This window comes from Squalius cephalus (genome assembly GCF_949319135.1).
Source record: "Squalius cephalus genome assembly, chromosome: 17".
Classification (NCBI taxonomy): domain Eukaryota; kingdom Metazoa; phylum Chordata; class Actinopteri; order Cypriniformes; family Leuciscidae; genus Squalius; species Squalius cephalus.
Genome location: NC_137138.1, coordinates 10,103,561 through 10,122,148, shown reverse-complemented (window position 1 = coordinate 10,122,148; position 18,588 = coordinate 10,103,561). Strand labels below are relative to the sequence as shown.

The 18,588-nt window shown below is 38.4% G+C and overlaps 1 protein-coding gene across 1 annotated transcript; it reads right to left on the bottom strand.

Moving 5' to 3' along the window:
- Positions 1–921: 921 nt before the first annotated feature.
- dcaf12 (DDB1 and CUL4 associated factor 12) lies at positions 922–14,336 on the bottom strand. Its single transcript, XM_079846681.1, has 9 exons — positions 13,870–14,336; positions 10,171–10,461; positions 7,510–7,788; positions 7,258–7,318; positions 6,513–6,706; positions 6,330–6,395; positions 6,057–6,219; positions 5,785–5,963; positions 922–2,622 (listed from the first exon to the last, which is right to left on the bottom strand). The coding sequence occupies exons 1-9, from the start codon at positions 13,924–13,926 to the stop codon at positions 2,464–2,466; spliced, it is 1,449 nt and encodes a 482-aa protein (XP_079702807.1). The 5' UTR covers positions 13,927–14,336; the 3' UTR covers positions 922–2,463.
- Positions 14,337–18,588: the final 4,252 nt, after the last annotated feature.

Below are 18,588 nucleotides of genomic sequence, written 5' to 3'. Positions count from 1 at the left end.
ACAAGTGCATGGACACCACCGTCTCCGGCACGGACACCAATGCCTCTGGAACGTCTCCGCCGTCTCCGGAATGGACACCACCACCTCTGGCATGGACACCAACGTCTCTGGCACGGACACCACCGTCTCCGGCACGGACACCAACGTCTCTGGCACGTCTCCGGTATGGACACCACCGTCTCAGGCACGGACACCAAAGTCTCTGGCACATCTCCGCCTTCTCCGCCACAGACACCACTTTCTCCGGCACGGACACCACCGTCTCCGGAACGGACACCACCGTCTCCGGAACGGACACCACCGTCTCCGGAACGGACACCACCCACCGTCTCCGGCACGGACACCAACGTCTCTGGCACGTCTCCGGAACGGACACCACCCACCGTCTCCGGCACGGACACCAACGTCTCTGGCACGTCTCCGGAACGGACATCAACGTGTCTGGCATGTCTACGCCATCTCCAACACAGACAAGTGCACAGACACCACCGTCTCCGGCACGGACACCACCATCTGCACCACGGACACCATTAAAATTAACAGGGCAGGTGTGGCTACAGTGTCAGGGCTACATTTTTGTCCCAGTCCGCCCCTGACAATTGATGTTTTAGCCAGAGCAAGTGGATGTTGCAGTGGAGTTAAAAGTCAAAGGTGAAGTAGGCTAATGTCAAATTTACATAATTGTGGTTGTGATTTATTTCTGTTGCTATACCACAATACTCAATATGTTGTCTCACGGTGAGTCATTTTTCCCTGTTGCACCTACACAAAATCTGAGGGTTCCCCCACCTGCCAAATCCCACTTTAACCACTCTGTGTGTGTGTCTGTGTATATGTATTGTTTTTTTTCTCAATACGAATTATAAATTGATATTAAAAGCTTTAAAAGTCTTCAGCATAAAGAAACATCATGATGCAAAGCCAGAATGGAAGAAAAATACATCAATAAAGTTTTATTCATTTTCTTTTTGAAGAATGTCTCATGTTACTGTTCTTTCGCTTGTTTTGTTTTTATATTGTACAATATCTTTACACTTCTGTAATCTGTAAAAACATTCAGGAAGTGTGTATAAAAAAGGGCACCACCAAAATAATGACAGATTAGTTCACTCACACACACGCACATATATCCTCTGACATTTACATAAACTGTATTCTCCCTCTATTAGATTCCAAATATGTATACATATACATTTTATATATAAAATACATTTTAAAAGTGATGGTTAATTTCTGCTTAATATATGCCTGTTACTGTGGTCATTGTACTAACAATTTTGTGACAATTTCATGAAAGTTTCCATGTAAAAAAAAAAGAAAAAAAGAAAAAAAAGAAAAGAAAAGCCTAAACAAATTCAATCTGCAAAAGTCTTTCACAGAAAGACTCTGGAAAGGCAACAATGTCACACAAAACTGCCCTGCCTTTGAGCAGAGAAGATAAGAAGCAACAATCCTAACAAATATGATTGTACCTGAACGTCATGAGTGCTAGTGATGGCAACAATACAAAATAAATAAGCTGTCTAAATGTCACAGAGGGAAAATTGCAATCTTGATGTGAGTGTGTGCGTGCGTTAGTACAGAATCAGCAATAAAAGAGGCATTATCCAAAATACCTCCAACAGAACACAAACTGTATCTGATTTCCTTCAATTGTCTCTCCCTGCCATTATTTTTGAAAACATAAGGGAAAAATGAAAACAACGGGCAAGTCTTCATTGACCGCTATGCGATTCATGTCCATGTTTACTCCGTGCTCTTCATATATATGCAGTCTTGACTCCAGTGTCCAGTACTGCACAGTGAGGTTACAGGTCAGGCTGTCCGTTTAATTTACCAAGATTCATCTCCAAATGCCGATTCTTAGCCTTTTCAGGATGCACAATGTCAGTCCACTGCGAGCCATGAAAGAGGGCTGATCAGCAGGTCTTCGAAAATCACACAACAAAAACTCAACACGCCATGTTTCTAGCAACCAAAAAAAAAAACAAAAAAAAAAAACAGCAAACAAAACAAAAATAAATCTTAAGAGTAATGCCCAGCGAGACTGTTAAATATTTTCATATATTTTTACACTATTCCACAGTTCTCAAAGGTTCAGGCAGCCAATGCACATAAGAGAAAACCTCCTCCATTTTTTTTCAGGACTCAAACAAACTTCTCCAGGAGATCAGACATCAGCCAGGGTCACATCTCTGCTTTTTTCTTTGCCGTTTTTTCGTCACACACACAAACAGATGTCAATTCAGGAGTACAATAAGCAAATGAAAATTTAAAGACAGAAGCACACACAAAAAAAAAAACAGCTGAGAATCACATCTATGCTCCTGAGTCCGTTGAGGAATAGAGGATGATCTTTGATAGAAGCTAAACTGAAAGTGAAAAAGAGTGAGGAGGACAAATGGAAGATGGCCTATAAGCCCATGGTACGTGAGAGCGAAATGGAGGGATGAAGGACGGAGGTTAGCTCCAGAGGCCGGCGTAGTTTCCATGTAGGCCAGAACACAGGGGTCCGCCGGCCACGAAGAGTTTGGTGCCGGAGTCGTCGTAGCAGTGTGTGTACACGGCGTTCGGGAAGGAGCGCACGTCGGAAAAGTAGCTTCTCCACGTTTCATCGTGATTCTGTGGGAGAAGAATCTGAATTTTAGAAACGGTACAATAACCTGACTGATATTTTTGCTTTTCTGATATTAATTCAGCCTCACAGATCATTTTTTATAGCATGTTAAAATTGTAAATTTTTGAGGGTGAGCAAAAACACATCGTTTTGTGTCTGTTCCTTTAAATGCAAATGAGCTGCTGCTCCCGGCACAGAGGGCGGAGCTTCGAGATCTTGTGTGTTAGCAGCTCCTATTACCTCTTCTCAACATGGACAACCCTTTTTTTGTGTGTTCCCGGGGGCGGGGTTTATGTCAATTTTAGGGTTTGTGATGTCACTAACCCGTGAGGAAGCTCATGTAGTCTCTACCAGCCGTTTGTTGTGGTCCTTAAAAAACGATTTCTTTAAAAAGCAAACGTCTCCCTTTGCTTTGAACTTTGAAAGTTGTAACTTTGCAGATGTTGTTTATGCTCAAACAGCAACATTACACAGTAACTAAAGTTAAAAAAGTGAAATCATAATCAACCACCCCTTTAAGTGTCACATGATCCTTCAGAAATCATTCTAATATGCTGATTTGGTGGAAACATTTCTTATTATTCAATGTTGAAAAAAGTTGTGCTGCTACTTTTGGGGAAACCGTGATGCACTTTTTAAGGATTCTTTAATGAATAGAAAGTTCAAAAGAACAGCATTTAATTGAAATAGAAATCTTTTCTAATATTATAAATGTTTTTACTAACACTTTTGATCAATTTAATGCATCCCTGCTGAATGAAAGTATTAATTTATTTTTAAAAAGAAAACTTTCTTGCTGACCCCAAACTTTTGAACAGTGCGTATATGTATGTAATAAGCAGGATAATGTACAGTTGGCACTTCATTATGACAAAATAGCCTCAGACAGGGAAATCAGGACCCTGATGTATGGAGTTGTTTATTTTAGCAATAATGCGTGGCTAACTGTGCATTATCCCTTACATAGTCAAATTATTCAAAGTTTTAACAAAAGGGCAGCAAATTAAGTGGGTCAATTAAACCAATCAAATAGCAGTTAAACTTCCATGTGGACTCCTGATTAATGCAGCAGACAGCATTTCTGCTTAATGAACTTCCATATGGTAAGCAGAGGCTGATGCTGCAGGCAACCGACTGCTTAAGTAAGCACTTTGTAAAGGAGCTTATATATAGACTAATTAATTGCAAGGTTTGCCCATGGTAAAAATTAGGTAGTGGGTTGGTGTATAAAGCAAAAGAAGAAAATAGCAATATTACATGTACATTAAATGAGTATGAAAGTTCCATAAATAAACAAAATGCAAAACAATAATTGTTTAGGTATGAGATTTAATTTAAACTGATCAAAAGTAACTAAAGATATTTATAATGTTATTTCAAATAAATGCTGCTCTATTGAACGTTCTATTAATCTATATATATGCTTATATAAAATAAGTATAATGGTTTCCATAAAATATATGGCAGTACAACCGTTTTCAACATTGATGATAATAAAAACTGTTTCTTGAGCAGCAAATCAGCATATGAATGATTTCTGAAGGATCATGTGACACTGAAGACTGGAGTAATGATGCTGAAAACTCAGATTTGACATCACAGGAATAAATTACATTTTATATATATATATATATATATATATATATATATATATATATATATATATATATATATATATATATATATATATATATGTGTGTGTGTGTGTGTGTGTGTGTGTGTGTGTGTGTGTGTTTTTTAATAATAATATTTCACAATATTACTGTTTTATTGTATTTTTGGTCAAAGAAATGCAGCCTTGCTGAGACTTAAAAAAAAAAATGTACCCACCCCAAACTTCTGAATGGTAGTGTATATTAGAGCTGCACAATTAATCGTGGAAAGATCACAATCTCAATTCAAACAGCCACGCGATCTTAGCCAGACAGAGCAGTTGTAACATGAATGAAACCGTTTCACAGTTTTTTCAACCACACATTATCTCCGTCTTACAATAATTCAAATGATCACAGAAGTACTGAGATAAAAGTTTATAGTTCAGATATACACACTAATGTCTACAGTAGTAAAGAAAATGGCTACAAATGACTGTTAAAAATGTATTTGACATTGAATCATTCATGCAAGACATTTATTCACAAACACTGATTCATCCAGTAAAACAAGTTAAGTCTTTATGAGTTAACTGATTTTAAAAAAATAATTAATGAAACACTTTTAAATAGAGCTGGTAAGTCCCGCCCATCCGTAAAACCCCAAGTGGACCTCTAGGTTGAAAAATCGTCAATGCAAGTGAATGGGAGAAAATAATTATTTTCTGGTCCCGTTTGAATTGTGTCATGAATGTGAACATATGTTGTCTGTGATTTTTTTATATAATTTTTCATGTTACGAGTTTGACAGTATATGCTACGATTCTTCGGCTAGCAGTTGTGGAAAAGACATAACGAGAAAGACTACATGTCGCCTATGTGACGTCACCCCATAAAGTTGACTTATCCGTGGTTTTCGCCAACCTCAACGATTTTGTCCTCTCCCTGAAATAAGGCGGTGAAGTGCACCAAAGACACAGCCATGTTAGCGGGATCCGTGAGCTAGTGTCCGTGTGCGAGTGGTGGTGAAGTTTCAAACGCGTCGAAAGCAGCGAAGAGATGTAGTCCACAAAGTGCTCTCACACAAAGTCTAACCGTATCAAACTTCTACCCGCTAAATTGTAGCATTCTTTACACGAAAAGTTATATAAAAAATTCACAGACAACATATGTTCACATTCATGGCACAATTCAAACGGGACCAGAAAATAATTATTTTCTCCCATTCACTTGCATTGACAATTTTTCAACCTACAGGTCCAGTGGGGTTAGCGGAAGGGGCGGGACTTACCAGCTCTATAGCCTGCAGCATCTAATATTTAGTAAGAACCTCCAGTAAATTACATGTTATTTGTTTTAGTTTGTCTGTTCAGAATCGAGGGAGAATCTTGATCTTCAATTTTTTTTAACTACATTTTTCCAGATTCATGAAGCTCTAATGCAAGTAAAATATAATAAAAAATAAAACATTTATTTATTAAGTGCCTGCAATGGCCTACATCAAATAAAAGATACATAATCAATCAAGGTCTAATCAATATGTAAAATTTCAGCATGCAAAATGGACAATCTTACCAGCCATCCTCTCCCTGTGGAGAGTTTTAGGATGCCCTCTGCTGTGCGATTCCGGTACCCGCCGGGTGTGCTGGATGGGCCATCCAGAAAACGCTGGGCCCTGATATCGTAGAAGAGCAGGGAACCTTGGCCAGTGCCTACTGTCACTATGTGTTCATAGAAGCTCACAGAGCGAATACCTAAGAAATAATCATTTTTAAAAACAACAGAAAAATTAACACCAGTTTGCATTGCAAAATATGAACTATCTTGGAAGGGGAAAAAAAACATACCACTGCCACGCTCCCTGGAGCTCACGGATTTGATGTTCTGAGTCGATTCCCGGGGGTCAAGGAAGGAAACGTGAGCCTGAGACCCGACTGCATAAACAGACCAGTCCATCCCGTACGCCAGACACACATTCTCCTTACAGTAAGGAAGTTTGGTAGAAAGTTCCTGAAAATAAATTTAACAGAAAAAAACAGTAAAAATCAAATATTGAGCTAGGCATAAAAAGCCAACAGATGAGAGAAAAAAAATACTGGTACTGATACTGGTAACTGTACCTTACACAGGTTGTCTTGTGCTTTCCACAGATGGAAATATCCATCTAGAGAAACGGCACCCAACTCCTAATGGATGAATGAAAAAGATAAAAGTGGAATTGGAGAAATGGTGAGCTTGAATAACGCACAAACACAATTCATTTTGAGTCAGTACAGCCACACGAGTCAAAGACAGCCGCTGACCTTATGGCTGTTGTTGAAGGCTAGTGCGCGCACTTTGCAGTTGTAGGGGTGGGTGTACTCTTTCGGGATGTCCTTGAGAGCGCGGTGAGAAATGTGGGAGTAACTAGGAACACCTTTCTCATTCTGATGCTTCTCCGCTTGAGACAACACCTCCTCTGATATCTCCCACAGACCCATGGAACCGTCACGAGATCCTGCTCCAGTGAACAAAAAAGATGCATTCTCCTTTAATGGAACAGTAGAATATGTAAACCATGTACAGCATAGGATTGTGTACAACAAGAGATAATGTATAATTAATCTCAAAATACACCCAAACAGGGTAGTGTTTCAGGAGTATTGCATTGTGACAAATTCAAGACAATTTAGAGAAAAAAATCATTACTAGAACTCAAAATGTCATTCTCATTACTGTAATAAATGAAAGCCATCATGTCCTGACATTTTTTCTTTTTTATTAAAATCAGAATGAAATAGATTTATGTAAAAGATATAAATCACATTACAGTATGTTACTAAGAAATGCATGCAAGGCTGTGCTAAACTGTAAAGAAAATAATATCAATCTTAATGTTCCGGAACTAGGTCACATTTTCTTCATGCATAACATACTTTCTATTTCTTTTCTCCCTTTGCGCTTGGGGTGAAATATGACTTTGGCAATTCTTGAAATGTATACTCGCACTTAATGTGTTAGGACACGGTGTTAAGTGTTTGCTCAAAACTGGATCTGCAAGCTTCTTACCTGAGACTGCCATGGTATCACTGATCCACGCAATGGAGAATATCCAGTCGTTGTGCCCATCCTGTTAGAAATATAGAACCAAACTTTTGAGTCTTTAAATAACATAATTGTTTTCAATTACGTTAGTCAAAGCTAGCCACTAAGAGCAACTTTTTTTGTTTTTCCTTTTTATGGAGGCAAAGGCTAAAGCCACTAATCCATTGACATTTACACTACTTGCACAACTAGAAAGGGAGCAAAAGGCGGACTCACATCCCCGACGCAGACAGGATCAAGTGTGGGAAGCCTGTACACTGCCAGGCTGTTGGGGTTGTCACCTCCAGTGGCCAGCAAAGTTTGAGAGGGGTTCAGCTCTATGGCATGGATGCCACATCCCTGCTGGACATCCAGGCCACCGACTGATCCTGGATTTTGGAAATGGAAATGGCCTCCCACTCCACCCAAACCCTGGGAGACATCTCCCATGCCCTCTCTGTCAATCAGCATGGGTATCCTGGTTATCTGTCCTGAGAGGACGTCCACCACAAATAGCTAAAAAAATAAGAAAAACAGGATTAGTAAAAGTCACCCTTGTAGAAATTCTGTATCAAACATAATTAGATCATTTTGGAAATCCACACACAAATAAAACACATAAATAGGTGATAAGCTCTAAATTGTAGTCTGGAACATCTCAGAACCACGGTGAAAGTCTTAGAAGCATATAGCAAACAGCTAGAAATATTCTTTGTACTTTTGTGTCATATTGGAGCTTGACAGTTGCCATTCTCTTTCGTTGTATGGAAAAGCATGATTTTGGGTGAACTATACCTTTAAAGGAATATTAAAGACCCCCTGTGGAGAAAATCAAGTTTTTAATGTTGTTTATAAAATGTCTTTTAATATGCTTTAATACAAATCATGTGCAAATTCATCAGTCAACACCATTTCTGAGTATTTTCTCCTTAAAACTGCAGTGAAAAAAATACTTCAAAAACTTCTCTACATCACGAACATGTTGTAAACAATCCCGTCAACGTGCGGGGCGGGCTTTAACATATCATGCTAAAAGAGAAGCCAGGTTATCCCGGTATATTTCTCTATTGATATTAAAAATCAGGTACATTTAGCAATACAGCAGGAGAATTATGTTCATGATATATATATTATGTTATGATGGACTATATGCCTTTCTCCACTGGTTTTCTAAGTTGTTCAAAGCATTTCTAAGGATACTGATTTTCAGAAGGCAGCCATCTGACTCCAAGATGGTGAACGGGAACATTGTTTGAACATGTAAAATTAGCAACAACACATTATTAGTTTTTTGCTAAAGTAGTCAAGCCAAAGGCTAATCATCAACTTGTAGAAAAGCCTGTATAATTCGTTCTTCCACTTCTTGTGAATCAGTTTCTGGTTCAAACATATATGGCTGAATTTAACAAGTATTTCCTCGTCATCGTGTAGTGTGTGAATGGAGACTAATATTCATATTCATGATTCCACGTATACTAAATGAAGCAAGGGTGTAGAGTTACATTGAAGCTATTTTAGGGCATGAAGAAATTATTTTGACAGGAAAAAACATTTAAATATCATTTTAGATCAAAGATGAGTTTTAAGGGGGACTTTAAATAAGTTAAACTCTATAACAGCATCAATTTACAGGCCAAAATTATTTTCTGTTTCAATCAACAGCATGTCACAGTAGCCGTCAATAGAGCTTATTTAACCAGGAATATTCTTGTAGGGTGACATGTGCCTCGAAAACCGTTTGCAAACTGGTAGGGAGTGTTATTTTAGTATCAATGAGATTCAACATTTTTATTAATATTTTAAATTTTAGTTTAAGTTTAAATAATTTTGTTGGGTTTTTGTCATTAAAGGGGTGGTATAATGCCCTTTTCACAAGATTTAAAATAAGTCTTTGATGTCCCCAGAGAGTGTATGTGAAGTTTTAGCTCAAAATACCCCACAGATATTTTTATATAGCATGTTAAATTTGTCACTTTTTGAGGGTGAACAAAAACACACCGTTTTGTATCTGTTCCTTTAAATGCAAATGAGCTGCTGCTCCCAGCACAGGGGGCGGAGCTTCAAGAGCTCGTGTCCTTTTACCTCACACAGACACACACTTAAATTTCAAAAACTTTTAGCCTTTTATATTCAAAACAAAGTCAGAAAGATGGAGAGACTCAAGAAGAAATGACAACATGTAGAGCAACATTTCTGAATGGTTAGTTGATGAATTTATGTAGCTTATGTGTAGTTATCTTCTAGTCATTGATTAGAATATTCTGTCATGATAATCTATAAATCACATTCCCGAGGGTGGGGTTCATGTAAATTTTAGGGTTCATGATGTCACTATCCCGAGAGGAAGCTCGTGAAGTCCCTACCAGCTGTTTGTTGTAGTCCTTAAAAAGCGATTTGCTTTGAACTTTGAGCGTCGTAACTTTGCAGATGTTGTTTATGCTCAAACAGCAACATTACACACTAACTAAAGTTAGAAAAGTGAAATCATATTAAACCACCCTTTAAAAAAAATACTAGTTGAATATATATAGATTGCAAACCATAATAATAGGAGGTCTACTTTTTTGCCTTTTCTCTTGGAAGATTTATGTCTTGCACTTTAGTAATGTAAATACCCAACTCATATGGAGAATATCCAGCAAGTGTCTCAGGGAAATTAAGTACAGTTAAGTAAATCTGGAGAATATAAGTAACTTGCATCCTGTATGTGTGGGGAGTGAAAGCAAAAGAGTAAAAGAAAGTGTAAACTGTGATATAGAGTAAACTATTTCCCAGTTTACACCAAACATCAAAATTAACAGTAAACTTTCAAATATTTCACGATTCAAATGAGAGGAGAGAGACCAGTACAGCATTGATGACATTACATAGTGAAGTACTAATCATAAACCACCTCACCGTGTTGCATTTGGTCCCGCACACCACCTGCCTGTGGTTGAGCCATTGGGAAGCGAACACCTTGTTGAGGCGGCCGAGGGAGAACTCTCTCTCTCTGAGGATCCCGGGGATGCGTCCAGCAGCGAATCCACGCAGACTCCGCTGGAAGCTCCACTCGTGCTGCTGCTGCGGACGAAACTCCCTCCCTCTCACAGAGCACACCACCGACCGCCGACTCTGCCACCAGTGCTGGGCATGACGCGCTGAGCTGGACACGCGGGCACGCTTGAATGCACTCTGACACCAGTCAAACTGTCAGAGGGACAAAAAGGATGTAACAAAATCTAAATGAAAACAATTTACTTTCATAATAAATGTGATTTTAAAAAATGCTATAATCTAAAACAAACTGTAAAGCATTTACTGGCAGTTACTGATATTTTCGGCATGGTTTCACAGACGGGCTTAGACTAAGACTAAGCCTTAGTTCAATTAGGACATTTAAGTAGCTTTTATAAACGTGTCTTAGAAAAATAACGGCGCTGACATATTTTAAGATGTGTCACTGCAAGGTGTTTTTAGTTAAAACAGCTCAAACATGCATTTTAGGGTGGGACTAGACTTAACCCTTGTCTGTGAAACCAGGCATTCATGTTTCAACTGATAAAAATCACAAAATAAATCAAATATATTTAACTAAATGAATTCAATAAACCACTAAAAACTCAAATCAATCATGTTAAATGCTACAAATAAATTTAAGCATCACAACATTAAAAAATTGAAATTAATTTGGAAAGTTTACAAGAGTAACTTTGAGTGAGCATTAGATCCTCTTCATAAAACTTTGTTAATTTAAACCGGAATTCACAAAAATGCTCTTTGTTAGTAAACTGCATATTCTCTCTCTCACTTTTTTCAAACAGAAACCATAAATTATGAGAACAACCTCACAGGACATCAGGTTTAAGGTGGCTCCTTTGCAATCCAGCACTGTGTATGCACTTTTGCAGCTTTTAAAAACAGCTTGCATTCGAAGAAAAACACCTGGTGGCACTGAAAATGCATCACCTCACCCTGCTAACAGCACTCTATACAATCAAACACAATATATTGCACCTAGGCCTAAACAGCCAAACAACAAAAGTGAGGGCATCCATCTGATGCTAACGCCAGCTGGCAGACAAAGCGATTCTGTGCTCCCGGCAAATCCAATATAGCCATGACAGGGGCGCGTAAAACCAATGGCTTGAAGTATATCAGCTCCCGTAGGCCCAACAATCAGTGTGTGTGAGACGGAGACTCATTCATTTTAATGCTTGTTCCCGCTAAACAGCACTGACATCATAATGCTTTAATCAAGACATCATCACCCATTTAAATAACTCTCGCTGAAATGACATAATCTGTCCTATGCAAGATCTAGTCATAAACACTGATGCGTTTCTACTCTAGTAAAGCTCTTCCAATCCCCCTTCAGGCCAGTAAACGTTGGCCCTCTATCTGACTGACCCAGATCCTAACGGCCAAATAGTTCAGGACAGGATCTTAAGCAATACACGGCCACCTTCCCATTCACAAACTCTGCAAGTGTATAATCATACCAAAAAAAAAAAAACCTTCAAGAGAGTTAAAACTGTGGGAAAACCTCAAAGTATCAACATTAACAATCAAGCTGTACTACAAAAACATCTCATCTGACTAGTCCCGCCCCCAAATTCACACCATTGGTTGCTGCTGGGTTGTCCAGGTCGGGATACACAAACAAACATTTTTAGAGGAATAAACCCTGCCTGTCTCAATATATTAAGCTATGATAAGTGACCCTGGATCACAAAACCAATCATAAGTCGCATGGGTATATTTGAGGCAAAAGCCAACAATAGCCTATTGTATGGGTCAAAATTATCGATTTTTCTTTTATGCCAAAAATCATTAGGATATTAAGTAAAGATCATCTTCCATGAAGATATTTTGTAAATTTCCTACTGTAAATATATAAAACATTTATTTTTGTGAGTGAATGCATCACAATCGCGAACATAAATGGACAAATTTAAAGGCGATTTTCTCAATGTTTCGATTTTTTTTTGGCACCCTCAGATTCCAGATTTTCAAATAGCTGTATCTCGGCCATATATCCTATCCTAAGAAAACATAAGCCTACATCAATCGAAAGTTTATTAATTCAGCTTTCAGATGATGTATAAATCTCAATTTCAAAAAATTGACCCATGTGACTGGTTTTGTGGTCCAGGGTCACTTATTATGTGAAAGTATTGAAGCATGAAAAAAACTTTTCTTTAAATTATAGACTGTGTTAATGTATAAATGTAACTGTATTATAATATGATATTTACAATATTATAATAATAAAATAATATGACATTTAAATAATCAGTGAGATGAACATATAAAATCAGGACAATCATTCACCTCATAAGGTCTAGTTACTACTAACATCAATTGTTGAGGCCTATGATATCAGTGATTTTTTAAATGATTTTCTCTTCTAGATATGGCTGTCACACAGGGATACGTTTAGTGTTAACCTGTGATGATAACAGAAATAAACCAAATAAGGAAAGCAACTAGTCAGTGTGTTGCACTGAAGACCACCTCCCCCCCCCTTAAGGAACTCTATCCTGTCCTGTGAATCCACATTAACATCACTACAAGGCCATAATTAAGCCATTACTGGCCAATCAATCCATACAGATCAATAATCAACAGATTCAAAATAATTATGTGTCAGACATTCATCATGAATATTGATAAAACTAGACAAGTTAAAAATATCAACATTGACAATTGTTTTAAATGATACAAATTCAACAGCGCCTATATGACCTTGTTGAACTCATAGCAGGTGAAATATAGAAAGAGGACCTTCAGGATGAAGGTTGACTTTGATATTGCCTTATTATATGAATGTTTTCATTAAAAAGTCAGTTTTGACAGAAAGTACAGACACATCTATGAACTGTGGCTAAGATTAAACTCTTCCTGCTGTCAGGACATAGTAGTATAGTAATGTTTCTTTAAAGACTACATTTATATGCCTGTTTTCTTATGTTTAAAATATATCTAATTATATAAAATATTGAATAAGTCTGAAGAAATGTGGCTTTATGGTTATAGAACAATAAAGAGACAATCGAATACATTGATACACATGTTAAGAACATTAAATGTTGATATTGAGACAATATCATTGTGCAGCAAAAAAAAAAACACAAAAAAAAACATTGTGTTACTGATATTTCTCATAATGATGGAATAATGGAGAACTATTATAGCAGATCTCAGTCCTACTGGGCGACTAACCAGCTAATGCTGTCTATATCTTGCAGGAGTAACGTTATCATTATCCTGTAATCTTGTGCAGGATTAAGACGTACTCAGACACATAACCTCAATGTCCAAGGCAACTGATAAATGATTACACATTACGTTAATAAACCAGCTCACCAATGCCAGATCAATGTCAACAACAACTAACGTTAAGTTAACAACCACACCATTAACGTTAGCCTTTAGCCAGCAGACTGGTGCTAACATTAGACTGCAATCTGTTCCTGTTTGTAAAGTGTCACATTTCGAGCTTCTGTTTTACATTATACGTGGTTATTATTTCATATAAAACGAGAGGTTAGCATATGGCTGCATATAGTGTTTTTGTTAGGTATAACAGAGATCTGTTTTTTTGTTTTTTTTTACCTGTTGTTCCTTGGGCTCCTCTGCTTTCCTTTTCCTGCTAACTGTTTTTCTCGCCATAGCCCGACACGCACAGTTCCCTCACCCACATGGAGGGTAGCAGCGACGCTGGGAAGTGGATCATATAATGGCGATGGGGTTATTTCGGCGGCCTCTGGGCTGGTAAAGCGGCGCGACTAATCGAATCCAACCAAGTCGCGTCGGCCGAGGATGAATCGAATAACCGTCCGATTCTGTTTTAGTGGCCGATCCCCGATCCGTTTGATCGAGATCTTTTTCAGGGCCGGATTGTTTGTTTTTCCGTCTGTGTGGAGGAGCTACAACGGTACAGCTGCCCCTCCCCTGCACCCAGCTCACTTTTCACCTATCTTCTTTCTCTCTCTCTATCCGTCGTTCTCCTGACAAAACGCGTCATCCTTCAACGTACATCGCCGCGCGCAGCCGCACTCTAGTCAAACATCAACAAAAACAAGGTCAAGCGTACGCGTGCGCGTCGGTTGCGTGCGCGCGCACGGTCTACCGTCTCACGTTTTACGGCTCACGTTTCATTTTCTGCTTGTAAATGATTTGTTCTGCTGTACAGACACCTCATATATTCATTCTTACAATTCTGTGCTTTTTTAAAAATCCACAAATTACGTTTATGGCATTTATAATGTACAATGTCTCCTTTTTATAATTATAATTGGCTGGATAAAAATAAGCTCTGGTCATCAAACTCAAATTCAAGTCAACGTTATGTTAATGTATTTGGTGGTCGTCGTTAATGTACATTTAATCGTAGTAGAAAATTATTAGGTTAAACAAGTCTATGATTTATTAGGGGCCTCGCTAAATTGTCAGTCAGTTTAAAATATTCCTGCAAATTATATGATTGTAGATCATTGAAATTGACCTGTATAACTTATTAACTTTAAATATGAAATATATAAACATTATTTAAATTACTTTTTAAGGGAAATGTAAAGTAGGCTATTAAAGTTTGTTTTAAAAGGATGACTGAACAGTGAAGGAAAAGAGGAAATAAGTGTCCAGCACCTCATGAAGTTGGTTGAAAGAAAGTCCAGAGTGTAAAGAGCTACATAATAACAAATTACTAATCTCTCTATAAATTACAGAAACGTCTGTCTGTCTGTGTGTGTGTGTGTGTGTGTGTCTGTCTGTCTGTCTGTGTGTCTGTTAACCACATATCTCTCGAACCGTTAGTCCGATGGATTTCAAACTTGACAGGTGTCTCGCTACGGTCACGAGTAAGTGCAGTGCCAAGTTTGACGTTGTTTGGATGAGAAATGATAAAGATATCGTTAAATATATCATTTTTATAAGGTTGTGGTTTAAAAATAAACATTCTGACACTAGAGAGTTGTATCGGTCAAAGAAGCCCCAAGAAGGTTGTGGTTTAAAAATAAACATTCTGACAATCTGTCAGCTACACTGTTTACTTCTGAATATTATAGTTTGGTTCCAAAACGTGATAAATCCATTTTGATTAATTGGAGTAAAAATGTGTTTTCTTTACCAAGAAACCAACAATTACTAAAAACACACACAAAAACTGATTTTGCACGGGCACTTTGCACTGCTCCCTGAATCAACACGCTTATTCATTTGTGGATGTTGGATGTTAACTGAATCTATATGTCAGCTATGCTGTTTCTGAATATTATATTTCATTCTGGTGCGCTTAATGTTATTGCTACTGTGTAATAGTAGCCTATGCTATTCACCAACTAAACATATCCTATTCAATGCGTTCACAGTCTCTTTCACGGGCATCATTTGTTGATTTCAAACTTGACAGGTGTCTCGCTACGGTCACGAGTAAGTGCAGTGCCAAGTTTGACGTTGTTTGGATGAGAAATGATAAAGATATCGTTAAATATATCATTTTTATAAGGTTGTGGTTTAAAAATAAACATTCTGACACTAGAGAGTTGTATCGGTCAAAGAAGCCCCAAGAAGGTTGTGGTTTAAAAATAAACATTCTGACAATCTGTCAGCTACACTGTTTACTTCTGAATATTATAGTTTGGATCCAAAACGTGATAAATCCATTTTGATTAATTTGAGTAAAAATGTGTTTTCTTTACCAAGAAACCAACAATTACTAAAAACACACACAAAAACTGATTTTGCACGGGCATTTTGCACTGCTCCCTGAATCGACACGCTTATTCATTTGTGGATGTTAACTGAATCTGTAAGTCAGCTATGCTGTTTACTTCTGAATATTATATTTCATTCTGGTGCGCTTAACGTTATCGCTACTGTGTAATAGTAGCCTATGCTATTCACCAACTAAACATATCCTATTCAATGCGTTTACAGTCTCTTTCACGGGCATCATTTGTAGTGGCCTATACACAAACTGTTTACTCAAGCGCAGCGTTTTCTCAGAGTTCACTGTGTGCTTTCTACCATGCACAAAAAAAAAATGTCACTGAACTTTTGCTGTGTAATTGTAACAATGAGCACTCAAACACACCAAACCAACAATTACTAAAAACACACACAAAAACTGATTTTGCACGGGCATTTTTTGCACTAGTTTATTTAATTAATACAATTTTGGAAATTCGCATTACTGAATGTGATGTATTGGATTAGTAATGTCCTCCTCTCTAATTATTGGATTGGTTAATATCTGAACGGGATGAAAATGTTTCCCCAGTTTCAGCAATGCCATCGGCTGATGGATCCTCGGCTTTTGTCCTACACACAATACGCTGTTTAACAACCTCATTCAACATGTGGGGTGTGAATTTCCTTAAACCGTGACCTTTGTTGCTGCTTACTTTCTGTTCCACTGGAAGTTTCACCATTGCTGCTCCTGGCCAAAATCTGTGCATCATAAACACCAGTGCAAGTGACAGCCACACTTTTTTTTGAAAAGAAGATTAAGTTTTATCATACTGAAGTCTGAACTTATTTTAAATGAAACGAAACATTTTTAAACACTTTTAAGAGCAACAGATCTCTGTATCGTCAAGACAAAAGCGCTCTGATCTGCTCTACCTGTCCGTCAGGTTCAGCACATTTCCCCATTTACAATTAAAACAATAGATCTGCATTTGAGCGCTGACTCACTCCAGGCCAGAATGCTCTTTGTGATGCATCCAGCAGTGGGTTTGCTCTGTTCTTTTCAGCCTTTTCTAGTCTGTTCAGCCTAGACTGAGGGATGCTGACACAAACAGACGAGGAAGAATCATGTTTACTTTATTTGAATAATCAGTCCTGTACGGGATGGGTGAACCTCTTGAAATCTGTCAAGAACATATGCAGGTCATATTTCATCTAAAAAAAAAAAAAAATAGTAGATTTTGCAATTTTACGACTATATATATATATAGGGGTTAGACAATGAAACTGAAACACTGTCCAATATAGTGTTGGAGGTTTCACGCCTATATGATATATTCTTAACTGATTTTACATTCCATCAGTGAGAGCAGTGTGTGAAGGTAGAATTAGCAGAGAAATAGAACAGCTGTACATCAAATATTGCAATCCACACAACATAATGGGAGACATATCAGAGTTCAAAAGAAGACAAGTCTCACTAGCGCATCTGTGACCAGGACAGCAAGTCTTTTTGGTGTATTGAGAGCTATGGTATCCAGGGTAATGTCGGCATACCACCACGTAGGACGAACCACATCCAACAGGAGTAACTGTTGACGCAAGTGGAAGCTGTCTGAAAGGGATGTCCAGGCACTAACATTGAAAGTATCCAAAAAACAGAAAAATACTGCAGAATTAAATGCACACCTTGACTCTCCTGTTTCCAACCAAATTGTTCGTCAGGAGCTCCACTGAGTTAACATTCATGGTCGGGCTGCCAAAGGTTGACACTCGTGTCAATGCCAAGTCAGTTTCATTGGTGCCAACAGTGCAAATCTTGGGCTGTGGACAATGTGAAACATGTTCTCTGATGAGACCACCGTCTTTCCCACATTCGTGGGAGTTACGGTGTTGAGCCCCAAAGAGGCTTAACTTCCCGACTGTTGCTGCCCAGAGTGAAGCACGGAGGTGGATCAGTGATGGGTTTGGGCATGGCGTTCCCAACTGTGCTTGATGGGCACTGCCAAGGACAAGCGAACCATTCCGGAGGACCATGTGCACCTAATGGTTCAAACATTGTACCCTGAAGGAGGTGCCGTGTTTCAGCATGATAATGCACCAATACACACACCAAGACTTGTGACAGAATGGTTTGATGTACATGAAAGTGAAGTTGAAAATCACAGTCACCACATCTAAACATTTTTGAGACACTTTGGGGTATTTTGAGGAGCAAGTCAGAAAACGTTTTCTTCCACCAGCATCACATAGTGACTTGGCCAATGTTCTAAGAGGAATGGCTCAAAATCAATCTGGCCAATGTGAAGAACTTGTATCTATCATTCCCAAGACGACTTGAAGCAGTATTGGCCGCAAAAGGAGGCCCTACACCAGGGTTCACCAATCTCGGTCCTGGAGGGCCGCTGTCCTGCAGAGTTTAGCTCCAACCCCAATTAAACACACCTGAACCAGCTAATCAAGGTCTCATTAGGCATACTAGAAACTTTCAAACAGGTGTGTTGGAGCTGGTTGGAGCTAAACTCTGCAGGACAGCGGCCCTCCAGGACCGAGATTGGTGAACCTTGACCTACACCATACTAACCAGGTGTTTCAGTTTCATTGTCCAACCCTCGTTTTTATCTGAGAGAGGAATGTATGTTT

Bases quoted from the DNA above. Each gene is read 5' to 3' on its own strand.
- dcaf12 (XM_079846681.1), bottom strand. From the start codon at position 13,926: ATGGCGAGAAAAACAGTTAGCAGGAAAAGGAAAGCAGAGGAGCCCAAG. The intron at 7,319-7,509 runs GTGAGTCCGCCT...TATTTCTAACAG, and splicing joins ATCCTGTCTGCGTCGGGGAT to GATGGGCACAACGACTGGAT. The intron at 6,707-7,257 runs GTAAGAAGCTTG...TCACTGGAGCAG, and splicing joins TGATACCATGGCAGTCTCAG to GATCTCGTGACGGTTCCATG.